The 25599-nt window shown below is 42.7% G+C and overlaps 1 protein-coding gene across 1 annotated transcript in view; it reads right to left on the reverse strand.

The window, feature by feature from the left end:
• The window catches only part of RHOJ (ras homolog family member J), a 69637-nt gene extending 56883 nt beyond the window's left edge, over positions 1 to 12754 (reverse strand). The window contains exon 1 of the mRNA XM_075192900.1: positions 12120 to 12754. Within this exon, the coding sequence (XP_075049001.1) occupies positions 12120 to 12330 (211 nt within the window). The 5' untranslated portion in view covers positions 12331 to 12754. The remainder of the gene's footprint in view (positions 1 to 12119) is intronic.
• Between the last annotated feature and the right edge of the window lie 12845 nt (positions 12755 to 25599).

The raw sequence follows: 25599 nt of genomic DNA on the forward strand, positions 1-25599 counted from the left end.
CCAAGTCGCTGCTGGAAACTGGGTAATAATGTATGTTATTATATATAAATATATATAATAACAATATAATAAGTATATATAGTGTTATAAGTATATAACACTATAATAATAATAATAATAATAATATAAAAAGTATATATAGAAATATATACTTTTCTAACTTACATATCAATGAAAAAATAAATGAACAAAACAATGGGGCTATCCGATTTTTCGTTTGATCTAAGCATAATATAACCCATAGGTCACCATGGCAACCAACAGCCATCTGTAGTTCATTATCTGTTACTCATGTAATCACTTTTACATGCATGAAGTTTTAATATAGGCAGTTTCGGTTTGTTTTGTGTTGGGTTATACAAGTTTACTAAACTGGAGGAGAAAGCAGGAAGAAAGGTTTTAAAAATACACAAATAAGCAATGTGAATCTAACTAAAAATAAATAAATAACCGCTGTTTTAGTTTACAGGCGTAATTGCATAAAACATTTGTTAAGTGATGTTCTCTGTTACTTGTATTCTATTCGGATCTAAGCCGTCTATATTTTCAGCCTCATCTTTGCAATCCATGCAGGGATATTCACAAATAAACTAGCCAATTAAAATTGATTGATGTGAATTTTCTATTTCATATCCCAAACCCACTTTCTCTTCTGGAATTTCGGGGAGTCCTCTCGGCAGAGTAGCCCACCTCCCTGTATGATCTGTGCAGGAACGCGATACTGATCACATCAATGTGACTCACTTTGTTGGACGATGACCCAAATTGAGTCATTGCGCATCTGGGGGGGGCGGGCAGCTATGACACAAATCCCATCACCATGGTTTCCTCACTTGTCCCTCAAGCCTCCCATTTAGGATCTCCCGGAGGAGTGGTCAAAAATTAGACAAGAACGGTCTACGCAAACAAATTTGATATGATATTTTGTTAGACACTTTCGGTAACCCTAAAATGTATCTGTCTTTGTCTAACAAGTACATAGGTGCCAAATTTGTTCTTTTAATCAAGGTCTTGGGGACTTATAGGGAGTGAAGCAGGAATCTGTTTAATCTTGAGATATTTGCAAACTAGATAAAACAGCAGTCACTATTAGATCCATTTCAGCCCTGATCTGGCAGTAGTGTCTTACATGGAATAGCTGATTCAGCTGCCTATTCCCATTCCTGCCAACCCGGAGGAAATCCCTTGTGATGTCACTGGGATTTCCTGTTATAACGCTGTCTGGTGCTGTCTAATTGTACAAACAACATTTCAAATGCTGTTTGTAAAGATTTTGGGGCCAGGACTCAAACAAAACGGTTTCTCTTCCCATTGATGCAACTGGTTGAAGTCATTGCCTCCCTTATAACTTTTAAAAAGTCAATCTGTGGTATGGAATGTAATGGTAAACATTGTGCACTAAGGGGTTAAAGGGTTGCTACAGAAATAAGGTAGTTTAAGCTGATCACACGTTGATATTACAGCTGATATCGGAATTGGACAGTCATATGTGTGGCCAAATCCAACAGTCATCCAGTTGCCCTCCCAGGATTGGTCCTTAAACGATTATACTTACGACTGAAGGTCCGACCAGTCGAATGATTGATGCATACACACTGACACGATTTACCTTCAGATCTGTGCTCTTCATCTGGTCCTTTATCTGGTCCTCTAGTGCAGAGAATGACAGCACAATATTCATTCATTCACTACTGTCACATTGTCACACTGATTAAAACCACCTTGTTATAGCTATCCACATGTCCTAACGAATTTCGTTAGCTTCTGTGATTCTGAAACGAAATATTCTGTCTCTACATTTATTCACTCTGACATTCAGTGCTAACATCGGCTGAAAAGAGCCTGACTCTGTAAACTCTATGGAGATCGTCAGCATGAGTGTGTACACACTGCATGATTGTTAGGTGATTGATCGGAGAAAATTGAACGGTACGACCGACCAAATGGGGCGACAATTGTCTATTTGGGCAGACTTTCGACCATCGTGTCACTACACACACTGACCCGACTTTCGAACGAGCGGTCGTATGTCATCTGGTTGAGCTGATTATTGTACAAAAACCCTTTAGTGTGTACCCAGCTTTAGTTCCCAGCAATAAATCTGCCAGACAAACAATGTATTAGGCTGTATCATACTATTGCACGTGGAAAAAATTAGTTTACTTCTAAATTTCTCAGCACATGGGAGTAGTAACTGCTAAGCATGGTTAGTGCTGGTCTATTCCTTCCCCAATTCTGTTTCAGTTGGAGAAGCTATTTATCATTGCAGCCTGAAGACCATAATTTTGTGAGGGGCCACACACCTGGAACGGCTAAATACATGAGAAAAGCAGTAACAATCAAGGAGTAACTATCAGAGTCTTGGATCCTTGCCAATCTAAAGTACTGCAGCAGTCTTATTATTATAGTTTCTACTCTCTCGCAATGTCCAGGAGACTCCCGAATTTCTGGGAGTCCTCCCGGACACCCGGAAGAGCAAGACAACCGGTTCCTAATCACCACAATAGTAAAGTGATGGGGGTGGGGCTTAGGATGTGAATCTGGTGTCATCATGGCCCCACCCCCTGCTGTAATTGGCCGGAAGCAGTGATTGATGTTTGGGGTCAAATGACCAGACCTGTCGGGACCTACCCCCAACACGCCCACCTCCCCCTGATCTCCTGGAGGAGTCCTTGCCAATGTTGGCAGGCAAGTATGGTCAACACACTACTCAGTGCTGTATGTAGGGACGATCACGATACATCGACTTACAATGACATGAAACAGAAAGTAAAGTTGGCCCTGTCCAAATGAGCTTACAGTCTATGAGCTGTGGAGAATAATTTAAACTTAAGAAAGTGCAATAACAATTGCATCTGGTGGTTGGGTAAGTGTAGGGTCTATAGTAATGTTGCGGCATTATCAGTCGTCAATAATACAGCGGCCATCGGTGGCTGGAATTTCTGTGTAGCTATCATTTGTAAGAAATAATATTCCCTATTTCTTTCAGGAAGGGGTACTATGCCACAGTGAGGGATAGCCAAATGAGTGTCTTTGGAGCCCTGAAAACTTGTACCGGCTGGAATTTGGGCCTTCCATTGTCAGCCCTCTCATAGCCTCCCAACCACATCTGTCAAGGAAAGGCCAGAGATCACATTCTAAAATACTGCAAGATTGTGAGGTCCAGCAGTGGTTTATAATATACTGGAGGTGCTGTAGCGGCTGATGTTCCAAAATGCAACAGTTACAGCCCTAAGTATTGCTAGAGCCTTAAGTTTTGGTTTGTGACATAAAGGGTGAAATCTTGTCTGTTTACAAAATGGAGTATACAACATCTTGGGGTATATTCACTAAACTGCGGGTTTGAAAAATCGGAGATGTTGCCTATAGCAACCAATCAGATTCTAGTTATCATTTATTTAGTACGTTCTACAAAATGACAGCTAGTATCTGATTGGTTTCTTTAGGCAACATCTCCACTTTTTCAAACCCGCAGTTTAGTAAATATACTCCCTTGCCTTCTATCACTTCCTGGTTGAGCCATCAAACTGCCTCATCAGCAAATAACTCATACTTGCCTACTTTTGAAGGCAGCTGTCCGGGAGGGGGTCCGTCGAGGGGGCAAGGCCATGCGTGTTGCGCCGTTAGGGCCCTCCCTGTCAGTCAGACAATTTCGGCCAATCGCACCAGGGGGCGGCGCCACGATGACACGTTTAGCCTGCCCCCCACCCTCTTCAAAAACGGAGATGGCTGCATCAGAGATGTTTGCTTGCTTCCTTGGGAGTCCGGGAGAACTCTCAAAAATTTGTGAGTCTCCCGGATATTCCGGGAGAGTAGGCAACTATAAAATAGCTGGAACAGGAGTACATGTCATCTCCTTAATCAACTGCAAGTAACGTACCTGCATTCAGCCCTATAATAGTGCCCATGGCCTTACTCAGTCTGTAGTAGCTTGGTTGTGCTTGTACTAAATTACATATGCAAAGTTACATAGAATTCTCTGTGCAGTGTAGCTACCGCTTATACGTTTTACTACGTGTTTATGGAATAGAGTAAAAACCAAAAAACATGTGGTATAATTTTGTTAACCAACAAATAATCTTGATGATTTGCTATATTTTCCTTGTAAACCGTATGAGAAATAAATTAATAGGCTAAACAATGCCATGTCCTACTAAGTGTAGGTCTTGCAGTGGGAGGAAAACGTTGGTTGACCTTTTAGGGAAAAAGACGATTGAAAACAATATTTCTAGCATGAATGAAGAATTAATTAAATGGTGATTAACACCATGACGATGCTCTCACCCACACCAGCTATTACTTCTTGTGACCCGGCCATTATGTGTCAAAACCCTGAAGAATGCTCAGGCCAGTTTTACAATGGCCTTTATTCAGACAATATGCTTTTTACAACAACTTATTCAGCTTTTCACAGACCGAACTCTCGAAAGGCAAAGAATCAAGTCAGGAGAACAATGAACAGAGCAAGAATACGATCCAAACCTCCATGCTAGTGATTTTCAGCATTTAAATATACAGGCAACATTATTACATAATATAGATGAGCTACAGTTGAATTGTAAATGAGTAAAACTATGCTAACGTAACAAGTCTTGTTACTTCTCTAGGGCCATAGAGCTGGTATTAGTTTAAAATAATGCTATCTTAAGGGATATTTCCACCCATAACTGAAAATTCAACAGTAAGCTGCTTAAATTTAGAAACATTCATGCAAAATTATACTGTGGGCCCTAAACTTGGTTAATCGCAGTCCATACATGCCCACTCTTCTGGATTATTTGGGAGACTCCCAATTTCCAGGAAGACCATTCTTCTGCCTCCCGCCCGCTTGATAGTGAAGTGGGCGGGACAGGGGCCTCAATGACGCAATTCACCATGAATCGCATAACTTTGACCCCACCATCCATAATTAAATGACACAATCGAGTCTGCACTTGCAACTTACCTCCCCTCCAAGATTTCCCGGACGGTAGAAATATAAAGTGGTCGTGTATGTCTTAGTCCAAGGCTAACAAAAACCATAAGAACCCATGTTTTAAATACCAGAGCCCAAAAGTGGAAACCTGCAGCCCCAATGCTATTTAATGGTGACACTCAGGCAAACGTATAGATTTGTCAAAACGGCGGTATCTGTGGGGGGTGCAGAAGTTTGAATAATTGCCCCTTACCCCCGATCTATCAAACACAGATTCCCGCCTGCAGTTACAGCGCCGGAGTTCTCCCAGCACCTTGTTGTGTGAAAGCAAGGGGCAGCGTGAAGTCAGTTTGTTGGAGAGTTGGGGAGGGGGGTGCTAAATGTGCAAAGTAGACCCCAATAGTTCATTTGTCAAATATAACCCCCTCATACTTGCCTACTATTTGGAGCTACCCTCCAGAAGATACCGGAGGGACATTCAAAGTGACAAGTGAGGGGCATGAGAAAGTGATTCAGGTGATTGTAACTGAGAGTGGGTCCTTGATGCCATTAGATGCAAATCATGGCAGGCTCTACAATCCTAGGAGGACTCCCCGAAATTCAGGAGACTCCCGGGCATTCTGGGAGTACAGACAAGTAAGTAACTCCTAGGTTATATCTAACACATACTTGCCTACTTTTGAAGGCAGCTGTCCGGGAGGGGGTCCGTCGAGGGGGGCGTGACCACGCGTGGTGCGCCGTTAGGCCCCGTCCCTGTCAATCTTAGGTAATTTTAGCCAACCGCAGCAGGGGACGGGGCCACGATGGCACATTTAGCCCCGCCCCCACCATCTTCAACAACGGCGACAGCTGGATCCGGGATTTTTTCCTGCTCTCTCGGGAGTCCAAGAGAACTCCCAAAAATTCGGGAGTCTCCCGGACATTCCGGGAGAGTAGGCAAATATGATAACAGTTAGATACATTATCTAGCACAAGTATTTTGAGCAGATTGAAGATCTTCTAGGGGTCAGCATATGCAATGCTAAGTCTATGTAAGACCATCACTGCAGCGTCACATGCCAATAGCAAGCGGTTCTAGTAGTGTGAAAATCTGTTGGCGCTATGCAGTTTAAACCATATGATTTGAGATTTGTGCATTTAACCCCTCCACCCCAATTCATGTCACAGTAACCCCATCTTGCATGTGCTAGCAAGGCATGAAAGCTGAAGAAAGAATCTGCCCTAGAGTAGGTGTAAAGCAATGTGTGGCCCGGCCCGCTTGTCACACTCACATATGTATACAGCACACCCCGTTTTCCTATGCTTTCTACCAAGCAGAATTATGTAAACAGTGAATCATCTGAACACTCACAGGTTGTCATTAAAAAGTAATTACAGGATAATGCACAACGCACCATGATGCTCAGTTAAATGCTAATTAAGTGAATCACACTAAAGTAAAGGTAAACTAATGAGAGTAAGCGGCAGAAAAAATAAGACTATTAAAAAATGTAAGGAACATAATTAATTACGACTGGGATTTATCAGGGAGGGGTTTTAAGGGGGGGGGGGGGAGTAAACACTCCTTTCTGGTTCACTCTCCCACGATCGCACAGTGTACAAACAGTTATGTGTGGTTTAGGGAGATTTCTGGAGTGATGCAATCGTTTGACAATATCCGTTGCTTACAGATTGTGGTTAGCCAATTTGTGGAGATAACCAACATTCATGAGAATGCAGCCTATTCATTCACTAGGAGCTAGAGATATTCCTGAGGCCTCAGTGATATCACTGGCTCTTATTGAATTGGTAGGCTGCCCACAAACAGAGGACAAAAAATCGGCACTTTCATTTAAACGTTAAGGGGTATATTTACTAAACTGCGTTAGCAACCAATCAGATTCTAGCTGTCATTTTGTAGAATGCACTAAATAAATGACAGAGAAAATCTGATTGGTTGCTATAGGCAACATCTCCACTTTTTCAAACCCGCCGTTTAGTAAATCTAGCCTTAAGAGTTTTTCATGGCACCACTGTCACTTTCAATAGAACATTATCTACTGACCACCACACTTCCCTCTCATTTGACGGAAAACGTTAATGATATATCAAGGGAAATGAGAGAGGAAGGAAGGACGAGGAATAAAGCTGAATGGCAGATTATTATTTTTTACCTCAGGTCAGCAGATATATAAAAAGAGGTCGGCAGGGGTCATGCTGGGGTCACTGTCAGGCGTCATGGTTGCAAAGTGCTTAAAGGCAAACTGCATTTTTGTAGAATTTCTTTTTAAGGTGCAAAATGAAAAAAAAAAAGGGGCCAATTTAACCAAACCTCTATGTTATGAAGATTTCCCATAACTGCTTATTGCAGCAAATGAAAATCTTCGGTCATGCAATTTATCAAAGAAATGCATACTTGCCTACTCTCCCGGAATTCCCGAATTTCGAGGAGTCCTCACGGACTCCCGGAAGAGTAGGCAAAGCTCCTGCATTTGCCGAAATTCATAGCAGTGAATGGAGGGGGTGTGGGCTTAATTGTGTCAGTAAGCTCCGCCCCTCCATTCAATGCCGTAAATTTTTGCTTTTTATAGTGTCACGTCACTTTAAAGATAGCATATATGAAGAAATGCCATTGGGGCATCTTAGCAATGCTCAGCTCCCTGGCGAGACACTGGATGGCAAGAGGAGTATATTGTAAATATCTCCTAACCTATCAAAGTAATTTCTATATACACTATCGTAGTGTGTATATAGCACTGTCCTGTCCTAAAAGTTGAGACATTTTGGGTGGGCCAGCCATAGTGAGCTCTCCATCTACGGTAAGCCATATGACAAGCTCAATAATATCGGGTTTGAACCAAGCAGTACTAGCATATTGTCTTTATACTCTGTTCAAATCCCATGATGTCAGCATACATGCATTTATATAACACAAGCATAGTATGAATACAGGTGATACAGTAATTTTCTGTTACAACAAATAGTTTTGTCACCAACAAAATAAACAACATACTGAGACAACTTGCATGTTTTTTGGGCCTTTGGTAGCCAAGTATTATTTTGTCACAGAGTTCATAATTTTGATTTTCCTAGAATTTAGTCTACCAAATTATTATTATCGCAGATTTGTAAGGTGTCACAGTGCTCCGCAGTGCTGTACAGTAGGGAAAATAGGGCATATATAAAACAGGAATATACAAGGTAGACAAAATAAATGCAGACATGAAAACAATAGTTATGGAGGACCCTGCTCATTAGAGATCTTACATTCTAAGCGGAAGAGGGCACAGCTGAAACAAGAGGAGCGAGTGTAGCTCAGAGAGGAGATTGGGACAACTGTGAGGGTGTATTTAGTGTGAATAGTGATATCTGGGATAAGGTAAGATCTAAAAAATAAGTTTTATAGATTTGAGGGCTGTGGGAAAGTCTGATTGGGCCTGGAAGGCAACTCCATAAGTGGGGAGTAGCACAGGAGAAGGCATTTGTAAGTACCAATGCATTTAAAGCTGCATTTCCACCGAATACATACAAAGTCCCCACGCCCCCTAGCCAGAGCTATTTTTCTTGGGGTTCTGTTGGTTCAATGACAAACCGATTTTGTTAACCAATGGATGGCAGAGGGTGTGTGTGAGCGGAAAGACAAATCACAAGCCACTATCCCTTGATTGAGGCTTGTATAAGACCTCTTGCCCAAAACCCCTCCCAGTTTTGCAACTTTAAATCATTGGAAATGGATCCCAAACATCATGTCAAGTGGGTGTCCTGGTTCTGCTTTGGCGATAAAGGTGTTTCTAAGGCACAGAGCAGAGCTGATCTGTGTTATATCTAAGGGACACTAAAATACATTCTGTCTTCATCATATAAAGGCAAGGGCACAGGGCACTAGTCAAAGCTATGTGGTCTCCTGAGGCATCAAACTTTAGGGGGGTGCGTGGCACCTGAGAAGGGGATGGGTGGCCGGGATTAGTCATATATATAAAGCAATAAATGTAATTTACAAATCATGGGATTATGAGTCATCACAGGAAATTCAAGTTCTGTGCAGCCACAATATACACAACTTTAAATCTTCTATTCTGTCCCTATTTCCTACATAGCCCCTGTCTACAATTCAAGGGTCAATATTATATATAGATTTGGGATATCAAATTCTGTTAAAAGTGGAAACAATAGACAGAGACTTTCCAAAATCATACAGCCCAACAATTCATGCGGAAGTCACTGTTGATTTTTAAGTGACCAAACCAGCGATTTGTTATGTAAACACAATTGTCAAGTCTCATCCCCATAAATAAAACATACTTGGATAAAGAACTACTTATGCAAATTAACTAAAATGATTTTGTGAGTTGGGTTGTGTTTAATAACATTATAATTACTTCTTATATTTTCGTGCACTTTAACAGTTTTGTTATTTCCCCCATAAGTGGAACACTAAAGGCAGCCATGACGTACATAACCGCCAGAGATGAGCAAAATAACAGCAACGTTTCACAGGTTATGCTTTGCCGATCCGCTGAACGCCATTCTGCACTCTATTTGTAGATTTACATTTTGGGGACTTTATGATCTATGAAGAGAGCTAAGACGGTCAACTCGTGCTGCCGCGTGGTGTGGGTGGGGCAGGACTGGGGTCACTGTTTGCCAAATTTCGCTGTTGAAACATGTAAAATTATTCTGAAATTATGCTGCCAAATATGGAATGCAGTGAATATTCTACGCAAAAGTTTGTTAGATCCGCCAGATGGCACTGTCTTATGGCACTCTCCACTGTAACATTTACCACTTATTAAAAAGTATTGATAGGGATGGTTCTCTCTCGACATTTATCACAGCGCTCGAAAACCTCATATTACTATCGATACTGGCTGTAAGCAGCAAGAGTAGACTTGCAGCTTGGCTGGACTATTGTCCAGGGATATGCACATTTGTGACCCAAAGCTACAGTGGGATACAAAAAAAATAGTAACAATTTTTTTATATATTTATTCATATTGTTCAGTTAAAAAAAAGCCTAATTTCAATAATAAAGCATTTTTCATTGAATATCTCCTGATATCACCAACCTTAAGTGGTGATAGCAGGAGCTATGACCGGTGTTAACACCTTGGTAGATAGGGAGAAGCCTTGTGCGTGGCCGAAAACACCCATTTTCACCGGGTATAGGGCTTTTCTCCCTTTGATAAACAGAGCGCTATGCCTCTTTCAAACAGACCAAGTGGGTGCCCATGGCCGTACCGCCTAAACATATCATCATGTGAATGTGAAGTTCATGGTGAAGGGGCATTAACCACTGCACGGACTGTTTGAAAGCTATAGATTATGTCGGAGAGCGGCGTGGGATAGTTCCAGCCATTAGTGACCCCAGTGATCCTTTTACTCTTTCCACAACTACATGTTAGTTTTGCATTGAGTTATTCTTTAAAAGCTTATTTTTTCTACTTCTTCCATAGACCCTGTTACTTTTGTGCAAAATGGAACAGAATTTTAGAAACTCCCCAGGATTTGCAGCAACAACTAACCTGTGTATGAGTACGTATTCAGTGGCAAACATATATAGGCCCATGGTCTGTTGCCATGCTGCGTATTCATCAATCCATGACTACTATGCGGATAAACGCATCTACAACACTTACAGTAGAATTAAGAAAACTCGAGATGACCAAATTTTTTTAACAAGCTGTGTCCATGTTCTGTCCAGCGTTCCCTAATTCTGTGTGGGTGTTGTATACTCAATTTCTAACTATTTTAAAAAGCATTGGGCGATGAGCCACTGAATACATTGCGGCACATGGAAAACTTCCTGCAGACAAGGAGTGTGGAGTAATGTAATGGCGTAAGTTACATACAGTACTCTAAGTACTATAGTAATGTCTCCAGTGCTCCTATCATTTCTGATTGAACACCAGGGGCTAGATTTACTAAGCTGCGTGTTTGAAATAGGTGGAGATGTTGCCTATAGCAACCAATCAGATTCTAGCTTTCATTTATTTAGTACCTTCTACAAAATGATAGCTAGAATCTGATTGGCTGCTATAGGCAACATCCCCACTTTTTCAAACCTGCAGCTTAGTAAATCTAGCCCCAAGTTTAAAACGTGAGCACACAAAGTGCCTGTGTGCCACTAATCTGCTTGCACATTAAAAACATCAGGGTGAATGCCAAGCTCCAGCCATGCCAGCACTAGTAAGCTCTATTACCATTGCCCACAATGCTCCTATAGCTTATCAGTGGCAGTGTGATAGGAAGTCTGCATTCACACTGAGACATATAGAGCAAGGGGACATACAAAGTGCCTATGTGCCACTATATAACTTTAAGTGCTGCATCTTGGCTACGTAAATAATGGCGTTAAAATTCTGTACTTATATATGCATTTTAACACAGGTTAAACTCATGTAAAAATCTTTGAAAAAAATAAATAACGGTAAATAAAAATAATTGTAGCAAAAGATACCGTGCATCTTTGCGTTTAAAGGTGCATTTAACTTGCGCTGCAGCGCCTATTTTGAACGCTTCTTTATCCATTTCAGTGCATCTAAATCAGCGCAGTTTCAACTTGCATTCATCTCAATGGAAGCGCGTTGTAAACACAATGAGATGGCAGCGGAGGGGTGTTTACATATGAGCTTCCAGGTATGTTTGGCTTGAACAAGATAACAGTTTTGTAAATGCATATTGGATGCAATGCTGTTTATAGTCATGTTTACATATAATAAAAAAACACATTGTAAATGACAGCGTGTTTGTAGCGTTAGGGCGCGTACCCCACTTTAATAAAAACGCAAGTCTGCAATAAAATGACGCGCCAGTAAAAAATACCAGTGGGTATGGTGACATTAGGAATAATGGTTGCAGCGTCAGACCCGATTGTATCATCATCACCATTTATTTATATAGCGCCACTGATTCCGCAGCGCTGTACAGAGAACTCATTCACATCTGTCCCTGCCCGATTGGAGCTTACAGTCTAAATTCCCTAACATACACACACACACAGACAGAGAGGGAGACAGACAGACAGGTACAGACTAGGGTCAATTTTGATAGTAGCCAATTAACCTACTAGTATGTTTTTGGAGTGTGGGAGGAAACCGGAGCACCCGGAGGAAACCCACGCAAACACAGGGAGAACATACAAACTCCACACAGATTGTATGCATTTTACCATAATTCAAACCGCCTTAGAGATACCTTAAGATAAATGTATATAGCAGTTCCTTACCTGCATAGTGGTCAAACACAGTCGGTACGTACTGCTCAGGGAAAGCATCATTGGCATAACTCATCACCAGACAAGTTTTCCCAACTGCACCATCACCAACCACCACACACTTCAGCATCCTCTTCATACTGTTCATGCTGCCAGAACCACAGCTGTCATGTTCTCCTCTCCTATCCATATCTGGCTGCCGCAAACTCCTTTCAGAGCACATTAAGAAAAACAAAACCAAATCCGAGATCCAAGTCCCTTTTTTTTTTCCTAATGCCCCCCCCCTGAGAGACTACAAATCAGGAAATCATAATATACTGGGCATTCTGTAGCAATGTCCTCTAATGATCATACTTTGCTTGTTTGTGCATCAATAGAGGCTGTATTTTGTATGCAAGTGTTTAGGCTTCTCATTGCTACAATTCACAGACTTTTCCTCATTCTGACACACACACAGCTCAGTGTTTGTGCATCACAGGAGGGGAATTAAACGTGTGGACGTCACTTGTCCCTCCAGTAGGCTGACCACAGAAATCAGAGCTCGCTGTTAATCCACCCCCCAAACCTCCACTTGCTTCCAGCATCTAATATGGAGCAGGAGTTTTCAGTAGATGGGAGATTTTTTTTTTTTTTTTATATCTTTCTTCCTTGGGCTCTCTCGGTGTCAGGAAATCATGAGTTTCCTGCTAAATTCCATATTAGGATCAGTGGGCTGGAGAACAGATAGAAACAATGGGAGCTCTGTGAGTGTTTGCACTGTACAGGAACTTTGCCAACACTGCGAGTTAGAAAAACATTAGAGGTCCCACTGCAGGATTCAGTGTTATACTTCCTCCTTCTTATCCTGGCTGGAGAGAGGGCGATGATGTCACTGCTGTTCAGCAATCAAACTATTATACCAACAAATAGACAGCTGGAAGGAGATATAACCAATTCCTTTTAACTACTTTGTTTCCAGAAATCCTAGCAAAAATATAATATTATCTGCTGAAACATTATTTTTTATTGTATTCATTTTACTTGATAAGGGACAGAATGCTATTACAGCATGGAGATATGCTGTATCCAAACCTCTCATCTGTTCCAATTTAGGAAGGACAGTCCCACCACACCAATAATCAGAACTTTTGTCCCATATGCGAGACTGTTGGATACTTCAACTTTGCACTGCAACGTAGCAGAGAGCTAATGATATGTACACCTTCCAATGGAACCTTCAGGAACTCTATCAGTACAAAGTCACAGCTGCCTGTCCGTATCCTCTGTCTGCCTCCTGGTCACTGGGCATCAGGCCCGGCGCTCCCATTAGGCAAGGTTAGGCACTTGCCTAGGGCGCCAGGCTCTGGAGGGCGCCTGGAGGGCGCCACAGAATGGTAAATTACTTTAAAACTGTGCGGCGACCGCTGACCATACCTGTCACGGCCGCCGCACAGCATTCAGATGCACGGGGAGGGGGGAAGAGGCTATTGCTCACCACCGCCGCCTCTCTGCTCCGTCTCCTCCCCTCCACTCACTAGTGTCAGTGAGTGGAGGGGAGGAGACGGAGCAGAGGCCCCCGATTTTTGCGGGGGGGGGGGGGGGGGGGTTACCGATTTAGTAAAAATGCCTAGGGCGCCTAGCACCGGCCCTGCCGGGCATCTATGTAGTCTGCACTAGGGGGGGCGCCCCAGGCACAGTGTAGATTTGGTTGTTTATTTATGAAAGGGTGAAGAACCCAACAGAACTGTTCGCTGGATTTAGGGCTTCATCATATTTTACATTGCCATGGGCTGCCAGGGTGCGGGGCAGGGACCAATTAAGGGAATGGAGGCCCCCGGGCTAAGGGTACAGGGAGACCCCCCCTGAGGAACCCCCCTCCACTTACCTCCTATTCCTGATCCGTCCTGACTGCAGGCGTTCTTCCACTCCCTGTAGTGCTTCCGTGGCACACAGTAATCTCTCACAAGATCTCCTCAGTAAGAAGATTACTGCGCCGCGGAAGGACTACAGTGACAGCAGGCTGCTAACAGCATAACATTTGCTGTTAGCTGTCTGCCATTCTCCATGACCAGCTGACAGTCGGAGCCAGGGGCGGGGACGATGAATAATGCCGCCGGCCTCGCTACAGCTGAGCAGCTGTAAAGATAAAAAAAAAAAATACAAAACACTTTCAAGAGCGCCCCAGATGCCCGAGGCCCCTGGGCTCTAGCCCAGTTAGACCTCGGGTTAATATGGCCCTGGTGCTAGGTATCAACGTTGATAACCTTCGCCAAGGGGAAGCCTATTTAACAAAAGACAGCAGTGTCATACTTTTTTTAAAAAAAAGTTTCTATTTTTTACTCTTCTTTTTATAACAAACTTTTTCTTTTGAACTAAGTCCGGGTTTCCAGTTCCAGTGCACATTCCGAGCCGGCATGTCAGCTCACGTGTGAGCAGAGGCTCCCTGTTATGTCTGATGAAGCAATAAGCGTCTCCTCACCACTGTCAGACAGTTTTGCCAGGGAGCAGAGCATAGCTCGGCTGCCCAAGAGAACTTATAAATTGGATGAAAAAAGATTTTAGTTCGCTACGATAAGCAGCGATTAAGCATCTACCTCATAAATACGTCCCTTAGGTCAGGGGTAGCCAAAGTTTTGGACTTGGTGATCTACTCTAAAAATCGAAAATGTTTTGTGATGTACCATCTACAGTAAAAGGAACACTTTGGCGCAAATGGCTAATTATTATATATTGTTTCTGGGCAGGTATGTTTGTCCCAGTTTTCAGACCTACATGTGTTAAAAACACCAGGGAGATTGTTTTGTGTGGGAGGAGTTTCCCTAGGAGTGTGTTCAGCTTTAGAGTAAAGCCTTGTAAGAGGTCCTGGGGTATAAATGGAGAGAGAAGGGTGGGCTCCATATACAAGGCCCAGTCTGAGACTTCTGATTTTCCATTCTGAAAGCAGACTGATTAATGGTTGCACCTGTGAGGTATGTTTAAAAGGATGTCAGACCAGTCTCAGTCCCAGCTCTGTCTGGAGGAAGGAACTACACAGTCTCTAAAAGAGAAGGTCTTATATTAAGAGAAAGCCTGGTATTGGTTGTGAGTTAACCATACGTGCTGGTACTTCTTATGTTTTTTTTTACCAAATGTTTTAGTTGAATATTAATGTTAAGTGATTTACCTGAAAATTGATTTATTATTATATGTTAAATGCTATTGTGCTCTATGTTGATCAAATTAATATTTTGTCATTACCATTGAGTTGAAGGGGTCAGTGGCGCGGTTGCTAACCAAAATTATCTTTACCGCGTTATTAATAAACCCAAGTTATTTGTCCAATACTTGTCCCTCTCATTGAAGTATTTATCTCCTGACCACCGGATATCCGACAAAAAAAAGAACCTGACTCGTGTCTGGAGGACAAGGTAAGGGAAGGGAATCCCATCATTCTCGGCCACCACAGTTTGACAGTCAGGAATGACTTGTGTTCAGTTAGTGGCGGACATGTGTTTGTTTTGAAGTTTTCTTTATTTTTTCTGCTCACTAAAACTGCCTGAGGCCATTTGTACCAAAACCTTGGACTTGTGTGACTTCTTTGCTGCTGTACACTACCATCTACCCCAGGAGATGGCACAAGTGAAGCGAATAACATTGATTATCTTGTTATAATGGCACCTGTCAAGGGGTGGAATATATTAGGCTAGTTCTTGAAGTTGATGTGTTGGAAGCAGGAAAAATGGGCAAGGTTCTGAGAAACTTTGACAAGGACCAAAATGTGATGGCTAGACGATTGGGTCAGAGTATCTCCAAAACAACAGGTCTTGTCAGGTGATCCCGGCATGCAGTGATTAGTACCTACCAAAAGTGTTCCAAAGAAGGTCAACTGGTTGAACCGGGGACACAGTCATTTGCGCCCAACGCTCTTTGATGCAGCGTGGGGAGCGAAGACTAGCCTATTTGATCAAATCCCATAGAATAGCTTCTGTAGCACAAATTGCTGAAAAAGTTAATGTTGGCTTTATAGAAAGGTGTCAGAACACACAGTGCATCGCAGCTTGCTGCGTATGGGGCTGTGTAGCTACAGACTGGTCAGAGTGCCCATGCTGACAGTGTTGGACTGGGCATAAAGGGCCCACAGGGGAAACCAATGGTTGGGGCCCACCTACTGACATTTAGCTCTGCAAATTGCGTTGAATGCATGGCCAAAAAAAACCAACTATATTTCCACAAGACATTTAAAGGGATACACATATATTTACATATATATACACACACTGTGGTTGAAATGGAAATTTAAAAGTGGTGGTATGGAAAATGTAAGTAAATGGAACTTGATAGTAGAAGTGACGGTATGGCATACCAATGTATACCAGTCCACTTCGACCGCAATATGTAGGTAGCTATGTATATATATATATATAAATATATATATATATATATATATATATATATATATATATATATATATATATATATATATATATATATATGCACATATACGCACAGTTATTAAAGTAGGATTGGATGGCAGTATGCCACTCCACCACTTTTCCTGAATTGGAATGTAATAGTTCCTGAGAATTGGAATGTAACAGTGCTCTGTGTTCTAGTCCTCTGTCTGTTTATTAACCCTTCAACCACTGGAATATGCTCCCGTTCATCACACAGAAATTGAACAGTGATGCTGAATTGTCTGCTGGTGTCCTGATTGTACATTACAGTTGTATATATTATTGAACATAATATTCAAGAAGACACAGTATATTTTGTAAATGGTCTGCAAAGGTCATTAGAAAAATGCAATGTTTGGACAGTGTTTTGTTTTGTGATATCGTTCTAATTTATTACCCTGTTGTTCTTTGAGGGCTCATGGTAAATGTCCACATAAATAACACTTCTCCAGCCTCATGACCTGTCTGCTTTAAATGTACAAGCTGACAAAAGGTATAGTAAGATACTGGTACAAAATATATATAAGGTGTTTTAATGTTTAAATATTTACCCCTTATCTGTTTGTCTCCCCTTACCTGCACCCCGCTTTCTGTATCTCTTGTCCATCCCCATTACTTATTCTGTATCCCTTGTCTCTACTTTATTTTCTGCCTCCTTACTTCTTTTTCTGTGCCCTTATCTTGCTTCTTTGCTGTTCTTATCTATTCTTCTTCTCTTCTCTTTCCCAGCACCATGTCTCTGGGGGAAGCCGCGACCTGTGACCTCAGTCACAGGTTTACTGCTCTGCCATCTGTCTTCCTGGTTTTCCTGTGCAGCGGCAGCCGAGCAAGCACATCTATGTAATTAGGGAGACAATTATGACTCCCCTCCTTCACTGTTAGTGACTGGGGGCTTACTGACAGCAAGAGCCTACCAGTGATTTTACTGGTGTCCCGGTGGGCCAGTCCGACACTGCATGCTGACCCTTGTCCACTGCCAAAAGCGCCTACAAAGGGCATGTGAATGGCAAAACATGACCATGGAGTAATGGAAGAAAGAGGCCTGTTCTGATGAATCACTTTTCTTTTACATGGTGTGGACGGCCGGGTGTGTCTTCGTCGTTTACCTGGGGAAAAGATGGCACCAGGATGCACAATTGGAAGAAGGCAAGCCGATGGAGGCAGTATGATGCTCTGGGCCATGTTCTGCTGGTAATACTTGGATCCTGGCGTTCATATGGATGTTACTTTGACACATACCACCTGCCTAAATATTGTTGTAGAACAAGTACACCTCTTCATGGCAATGGTATTCTCTGATGGCAGTGGCCTATTTCAGCAGAATAATGCGTCCTGCCACACTGCAAATATTGTTCTGGAATGGTTTGAGGAACACGACGAAGAGTACAAGGTGTTGACTTGACCTCCAAATACCAAGATCTCAATTTGATTGAGCATCTATGGGATGTACTGGAAGAAAATGTCCGAGCCTTGGAGACCCCACCTTGTAACTTACAGGACTCAAAGGATCTGCTGCTAACACCCTGGTACCAAATACCGCAGGACACCGTCAGAGGTCTTGTGGAGTTCATTCCTCGATGGGTCACAGCTGCTTTGGCGGCACGAGGGGGACTTACACTATTACTAAACTATGTGATCTCTTTGTTAAGTTTTAAATAATATTTTATCAATGATAGGTAAGGTAAGCATGTGCCAATAGAAATATATGAAACATACATAAATAGTTCAATTAATAAAACTGCAATGTGAACTAAAAACATACACCAGTCCAACTCATTACTGAACCAAATTCATAAGGATTCCTACACAAAAATAAAGTGTTAAAATATAAAGATAAAATATAATCATCAGTTTGTTTAGTGGGAACAATAATTAAAGAACATATATCTCTCCAGACTTTAGTTGATACAGTTTATATGTCAAATTACTGACTTTGCACACCAAATAGCCTAAGTATATAAAAAAGTCTGAGCTGATGCTAGTAAATCCCATGCAAAACTTATTAAATCATACCTTTAAACAGCCAATGTTACACATAGCAGTCTTCAACAGTGTGATATTAAGTGAACAGGTCATGCATACAGCTGTGTCCACAGTGGAACGCATTGTTAGCAGTTTTGCTTCATTACTACGGATGTTTCTGATAGTCCAAAGAAACAAATAATAGAATGTCTGTGCCAAGCACATGAACATTAAGTGAAGCTTCTTTGCATTTTATTGAAAGTCAGTGAGGGCACAGGCGTGTGGGTGCGCAAGTCAGGGGAGGGCACAGGCATGTGGGTGCGCAAGTCAGGGGAGGGCAGAAGCGTGTTGGAGCACAAGTCAGGGGAGGGCACAGTTGTGTGTTTGCGCGAGTCAGGGGAGGGCACAGTCGTGTGATTGCGCAGGTCAGGGGACAGCCAATGGGTGTGGGTGTGCAAGTCAGGGGAGGGCACAGGTGTGTGGGTGCGTTAATCATGGGAGGGGACAGTCGTGTGGGTGCGCAAATCAGTGGAGGGCACAGTTGTGTGAGTGCGCTAGTCAGTGGAGGGCACAGGCGTGTGGGTGCGCAGGTCAGGGGACAGCCAATGGGTGTGGGTGTGCAAGTCAGGGGAGGGCACAGGTGTGTGGGTGCGCTAGTCATGGGAAGGCACAGTTGTGTGAGTGCGCTAGTCAGTGGAGGGCACAGGCGTGTGGGCCCGCCAGTGAGAGGAAGGCTTAGGCATGTGGGTGTGAAGGCACAGGTTAAAAGCTCAAGTGTCTGCATGAGCAGTGTAGTCAATTCACCAATAACAGTCCCCAGTTGAAGATACCAATGAGTGATGCACCTGAAGGTCCAAAGGGGTGGTAATCATATAATCAACGCAAATAATACCGACACAAAGAATACTGACATTAAAATGCCGACACTTAAAATACTGACAAGTAGGAAATAACTAACGTTGTAAACACTGACATGCAAAAAGTACAAACAGTGTAAACGCATACATATAAGAAATTCCAATACATATAAAATATTGACAGTGAAAATGCCGACAATTACGCTGCTGACATTAAGTGGACAATGCGAGCAGGTCCGACGGCTATACAATCGCCGGACCCGCCAGCTGTATACTGTAAAAAATAGAGCAATTGAAAAAATAAAAGGTGGGGTTCCCCCCATGTACACTATGAACCCTAGTGCTGCCAGGCTACTGCTGGTTTCTGTGGACTTGGGGAGAAAAAAGCATGGGTCCCCCCGATTTCATGAAAACCAGCACTAGGCCAACCAGCCAGGATGGGTGGCACTATAGCAGGGGGACATTGTTTGTCAATTGCCTCCTGGCAGACTGTTTTTAAAGGGATCTTCCAGCAGAGCTCAAGTCCTCTTGCCTTTTCCTTTCATAAAACTATGAGGGCAATTAGACTCCATTCCCCAATTGTCAGTCGGCAGAGGCACATAGGATCCACTTCATAATACAGTTCCATACATTACAAGGTGGAGCACTTCAGAAACTATCACCATGTAATTGCAGGTCAAATTAATCAATTCAAGGGGTGCTGTTCGAACTCTGTTATGAAGGGTTAGCCATACTTACCTACTTTCTGTATTCTGATTCCGGGAGATGGGCGTGACTGGAGGGCGGGAGGACGAAAATGACGTTTTGTCGCGGGGGGCGGGGCCAAAATGCCGCGATTCTGGCTGAATCGTGTAATTTAGCGGTGGCTGCAGCGGGATGCGGGAGATTTGCCAGCTCTCCCGGGAGCCCTGGAGATTGACCCGAATTTCGGGAGTCTCCCTGACATTGCAGGAGAGTTGGCAAGTATGGGGTTAGCAAACAGCAACCAGCCAATACATTTTCTCTCTGTCAAAACAAAGTACGTTAACACACAGATGCTCAAAGTTAATAACCATTTTGTTCTCTTTCTATCCAAAATCTAATTATATGTCAATTAGAACACAGAACACATTTGCAAATCACATTTAACACCTTTGTTTTGTTTTATTTTGTAACGTTATAACCTAATGGTAGCTAAGCTAAAAGATTGCTATACTTTAATGACAATAATGAGGCAGACTCCAGGTTGTAAAATCATTATGGAGGAATACAGACAGACGTGGTCTTAACATCGGTTACAAAATATAGTCTGCATGGGACAGGGAGAGAAAATATACAGGAGCGAGTGCAGAGAGGGAAGAGCAGAGCGTAGACAAGGTGGAGAGATGAGCAGGGGTAATAGTGTAAAAAGGAGGAGAAGTGCACAGGGACAAGGGTGCAGGAAAGACGAGTGAATAGCAGGTAACAGAGCAGAAAGGAGGAGTGAAGGGCAGGGACAAGAGAGCAGGACGGAGTAGAAAAGAGCAGAAATGAGAGAGTAGAAAGGAAGAGAGAAAATCAGTGATGAGAGAGCAAAAAGGAGGAAAGAGCAGGGATGAGGGAGCATAAAGGTAGAGAGAAGAACGGGGATGAGAGAGCAAAAAGTAGGAGAGAAGAGTAGGGAAGGCAGAGCAGAAAGAAGGAGAGAAGAGCAGGGATGAGAGATCAGAAAGGAGAAGAGAAGAACAGGGATGAGAGAGCAAAAAGGAGGAGAGAAGAGCAGGGGTCCAAAGGGTCTTTAAGGGTAAAGAATGGGACTAACTGGAAGGGTTTGAAAAAGGAAGAGGAGCCTAGGCAGCAAGTTCATTTTGACCGCAGTCACCCTTCCTTTCCACAAGATGTGATGAGAAGCCAAGATTTGTAAGTGTGAGGAGGGTGTCATCCATGTATAAAGCTAATTTGTGGACTTCTGTGCCAAGCCTTATGCCCATGATTTCTAGATTGTTCTGGAAGGAGGAAGCTATAGGCTCCATTGTAAGAGCAAAGAGAAGGGGGGAAAGCGGGCAGCCCTGCCTAGCTCCATTCTTGATGTGGAGCAGAGCAAAAGATTTGCTAATATCGATGCTGTGGGGTTGTGACAATGCGCAAAAATACTTCTGAGAAAGGAGCCAGAAAATCCCATCTCCCATAGTGTATTGTGAATGAAAGACCAAGTTACTTGGTCGAAAGGATTCTCAGCTTCGAGGGCCAGTACTGAACTGGGAGTCACATTTTTATTAGCAGCTTGAATTCAGTCAATTACTTTATGAGTGTTATCAGTTGCTTGATGGCCACGTATGAAACCTGATCAGGGTGGACTAAGGACAGGATGACTGATGCCAGATGATTTGCCAGCAATATGGGAAAGAGCTTAAGGTCCACATTGAGCAGGGAAATAGTCCTGTACCAAGAGCACAATAGGAGATCACAACCTTCCTTTGGAATGACTACTATGCCTATCCTTTAGTGGCACTATCTAACTTCTTGCCATAGAGAATAGAATTGAATAGGTCAAGGAGTAGAGGTGTGAGAGTTGGGGAGAAATTCTTTTAGTATATGTCTGTGAAAGCATCAGGTCCTGGTGTGGACAAGTATTTAAGTTCTTTGATCGTGGATGAAATTCCTTTAGTGGTAACATCATCATTGAGGGACTCTAGTTGAGCTCGGCATGTGCGGGGAAAGTGGCAATTCTTCAGGTACTGTTTGATCAGCAGGGTGGCATAGTGGTTAGCACCTCTGCCTTACAGCACTGGGGTCATGAGTTTAATTACTGACCATGGCCTTATCTGTGAGGAGTTTGTATGTTCTCCCCGTGTTTGCATGGGTTTCCTCCGAGTGCTCTGGTTTCCTCCCACACTCCAAAAACATACTAGTAGGTTAATTGGCTGTTATCAAAATTGACCCTAGTCTGTCTCTGTGTGTGTGTCTGTGTGTGTGTGTTAGGGAATTTAGACTGTAAGCCCCAATAGGGCAGGGACTGATGTGAATGAGTTCTCTGTACAGCGCTGCGGAATTAGTGGCGCTATATAAATAAATGATGATGATGATGTTATATTCCTGGGGGAGTGTTGGTATTGGATGGTGAGTGAATGTCTGTTTCCAGTTCAGAGATGCATAGCTTCAACTTTTTATTATCGCACTGGTTAGGGTAATGAGTGTGCCCCGAATGGCCTTGTGTGCCTCCCAAACCAGGGGGGAAAGGGGGGAACTTCTGGAGTAATGTTGTTATGTTCGCAGTAAATTACCAATTTTTATAAATCCTGTAAACAAAACTGAAATCCTAATATTATCGAGGGAATTAACTTCAAAGTGATGTTCTACCGAACATCACGAAAATATTTGGCTGCGCAAATTTTCGGGTACTAAGGTACCGCAACACCGTATTTTCCTGTGTATCGGTATGGGGTGCAAGGCCAAATCTGCGATGTTGCATCACCGTTGAGTGCCCCTGCAACTGTCTCGGAGCTAGGCCACCTTATATTATGGAGAACTGAATCAGCCCCTATGTGTTTATACTTCAGCAAAAGGTCTGGGGGAGCGATCAGAGCAGTCTGTTGACCCGTTGAAAGCCTGAGTGCCAGACAGCAGGAAAAGTAATTTAGGTGGAACAGGTTTCATGTAGGATATTTCACCCAAAACTTCACCCAAAAATTAATTTTAGTAGTTCATCATAATAGGATAGACTAGGAAAAAATCATTTGTGAGTCCAGATACAATTTAAATTAATTCACAAAAACAAATATTTACAGATGGCGTGACAATATGTAAGTTGTTGTACCCTGTCGATCCCTCATGACGTAACTTAATGGGCCGACCGTCAAATAAGAAGAAGCTATTCGACCTCCAAGAAAAAACAGCCTTGCTTGTGGTTCACCTAGTGCAGTGATAAGCATGCTAATTACTGCCACACCTGCCTCCTCCCCCCACGACGGCACTATACCAGCGCTAAACACTAGTGGGGCTGGAAAGGAAGGGACAGAGCATTGCTCTGTATTAAATTAATATACTGAAGACTCCTCTGTCTTTCTCTCAGACGAACCAAGGGAGGAGGTGCGGATTTTCTTCTCTTCAGGCCTTGAATAGCCTTTAGTTAACAAAACGGAATGTGTCAGGTTCTCTTTGGAACACTGAAAATCTCTCTGTGGCATGTGTGCTGGTTCTTAATGACACATGCAAACGAGAGCAGCCAAGAGGTCACTGTGACTGCTTTTTGATCAAGAGATGCAACACATTTAATTTTTATTTAGATCAATTTGTGCCTGTTAATGGGAGTCTGCTAAATAGAGGAAAAATGTTTGAACTGTGATTTTAACCACCGCAGAAATGGAGTAAAATTATGGACCTGTCCGCTATTCTAAATGGCCTCAACTTAATGCAAACCCCAGCATTGTGAATGTAGTGTGAGGAGAAGGGAGAGGTGCATTGTCTATTTTCTACCTCAGCTTTAAAGGTTCTAGGCCAGGGGTACCCAAACCCAGTCCTCAGGGCTCCCTAACAGTGCAGGTTTTCCATATCTCCTTGCTGGAGCACAGGTGTATTCATTACTGACTGACACATTGTAACAGATCCACAGGTGGTCCTAATTATGTCACATGTGATCCAGAAAATCTGCACTGTTGGGGAGCGCTGAGGACTGGGTTTGGGAAACCCTGGTCTAGGCAATAGATTATATTCTATATTCTTGACTGGGTGACTCTCACATACCTCTCAAAAGAGAAAACCAAGACAATGGGGTATATTTACTAAACTGCGGGTTTGAAAAAGTGGAGGTGTTGCCTATAGCAACCAATCAGTTTCCTGCTGTCATTTTGTAGAATGTACTAATTAAATGAAAACTAGAATCTGATTGGTTGCTATAGGCAACATCCCCACTTTTTCACACCCGCAGTTTAGTAAGTATATCCCAATGTGTGCACGAGAAGGAGATGTGGCCATATATCATGGGACACGGTCTAAGTGCTGGGCCTCCCCCAGTCCCCTTTAATGCTGACCTGCTATGCAGAGTAGCAGTGAATGAGACATACCTTCCAGGGCATGAATAGCCATCGTTTCAAAATGGCCGACCATTCTGAAGAGAGAACCCACTGAGAAAGCCAGGAAGCCACGCACCAGTGGTGAAACCTTTTGGGATTAATCCTGGACTCCTTACAGTTTAATTTCTATTTGTTTTTTACTTATTCTATACCCTTACTGTTGTCCATATATACAATATCATATAATATCTCATCCACTATAAGACATTCTAACCTTGTTCTAATTTTACCATGTAATTATATCTATTTTTTTCTGATAATTACTGATATATCCCCACTTCACCTTACCCCACCGTTCTAATTCTGTTCTGTCACTAGTATCTATACAATATTGGTCTTTCTACTTTTGTTGATGTATTCTTTACCCTAATCCTATACCATCATTTATATGAAGATTCCTTCCTTCACTTGGGAACACTACCTCATCCTTACCTTTCCCCCGTTCTATTCCCTTCCTTCCGATACCCTGACTCCCTATTTTTCTTCTATACCCTTTCTACCCCTACACTTGTTAGCCTAAGCCCTACACTCCGGCAGCCCAACCGTCCATATTGCCCTCCCCCACCTCTACGCCGATCTTATTACCAAACTCCACTCGTTCTACTTTACCTTAGTCATCATATTTAAGCAGATTTTCTAATATATTTTGTTGCACCAATATTTTTTTTAACCTTACTAATGCTCATTCCACTAGTCACATTATTACTTGTCGCTCCCGCTAACTCTCCATTGCAGGAACTACCTATTATTATTACCATTTATTTATATAGCGTCCCTGCCCCATTGGGGCTTACAGTCTATATCCCCTAACACACACACACACACACACACACACACTAGGGTCAATTTGTTAGCAGACAATTAACCTACCAGCATGTTTTTCTTGAAGTGTGGGAGGAAACCGGAGCACCCGGAGGAAACCCACGCAAACACAGGGAGAGTACATACAAGCTCCTCACAGATAAGAGATAAGGTCATGGTCGGGAATTGAACTCATGACCCAAGTGCTCTAAGGCAGAAGTGCTAACCACTTAGCCACCGTGCTGCCCACTTAGCCTACCTACTCATCCACCTTCTATGTACCGTAATCACATTACCATATCCAATATCTACAGACTACAACAATACCACGACAACCTACTACATGTGAGGCTACGGACATATAAGTATAACTTTATTTCTAGGTTCACTAGTTTGAGGAATCCATTTCTACAACACACACACACACACA

The sequence above is a fragment of the Mixophyes fleayi genome, chromosome 12, assembly GCF_038048845.1.
Source record: "Mixophyes fleayi isolate aMixFle1 chromosome 12, aMixFle1.hap1, whole genome shotgun sequence".
In the NCBI taxonomy this organism is placed as follows: domain Eukaryota; kingdom Metazoa; phylum Chordata; class Amphibia; order Anura; family Limnodynastidae; genus Mixophyes; species Mixophyes fleayi.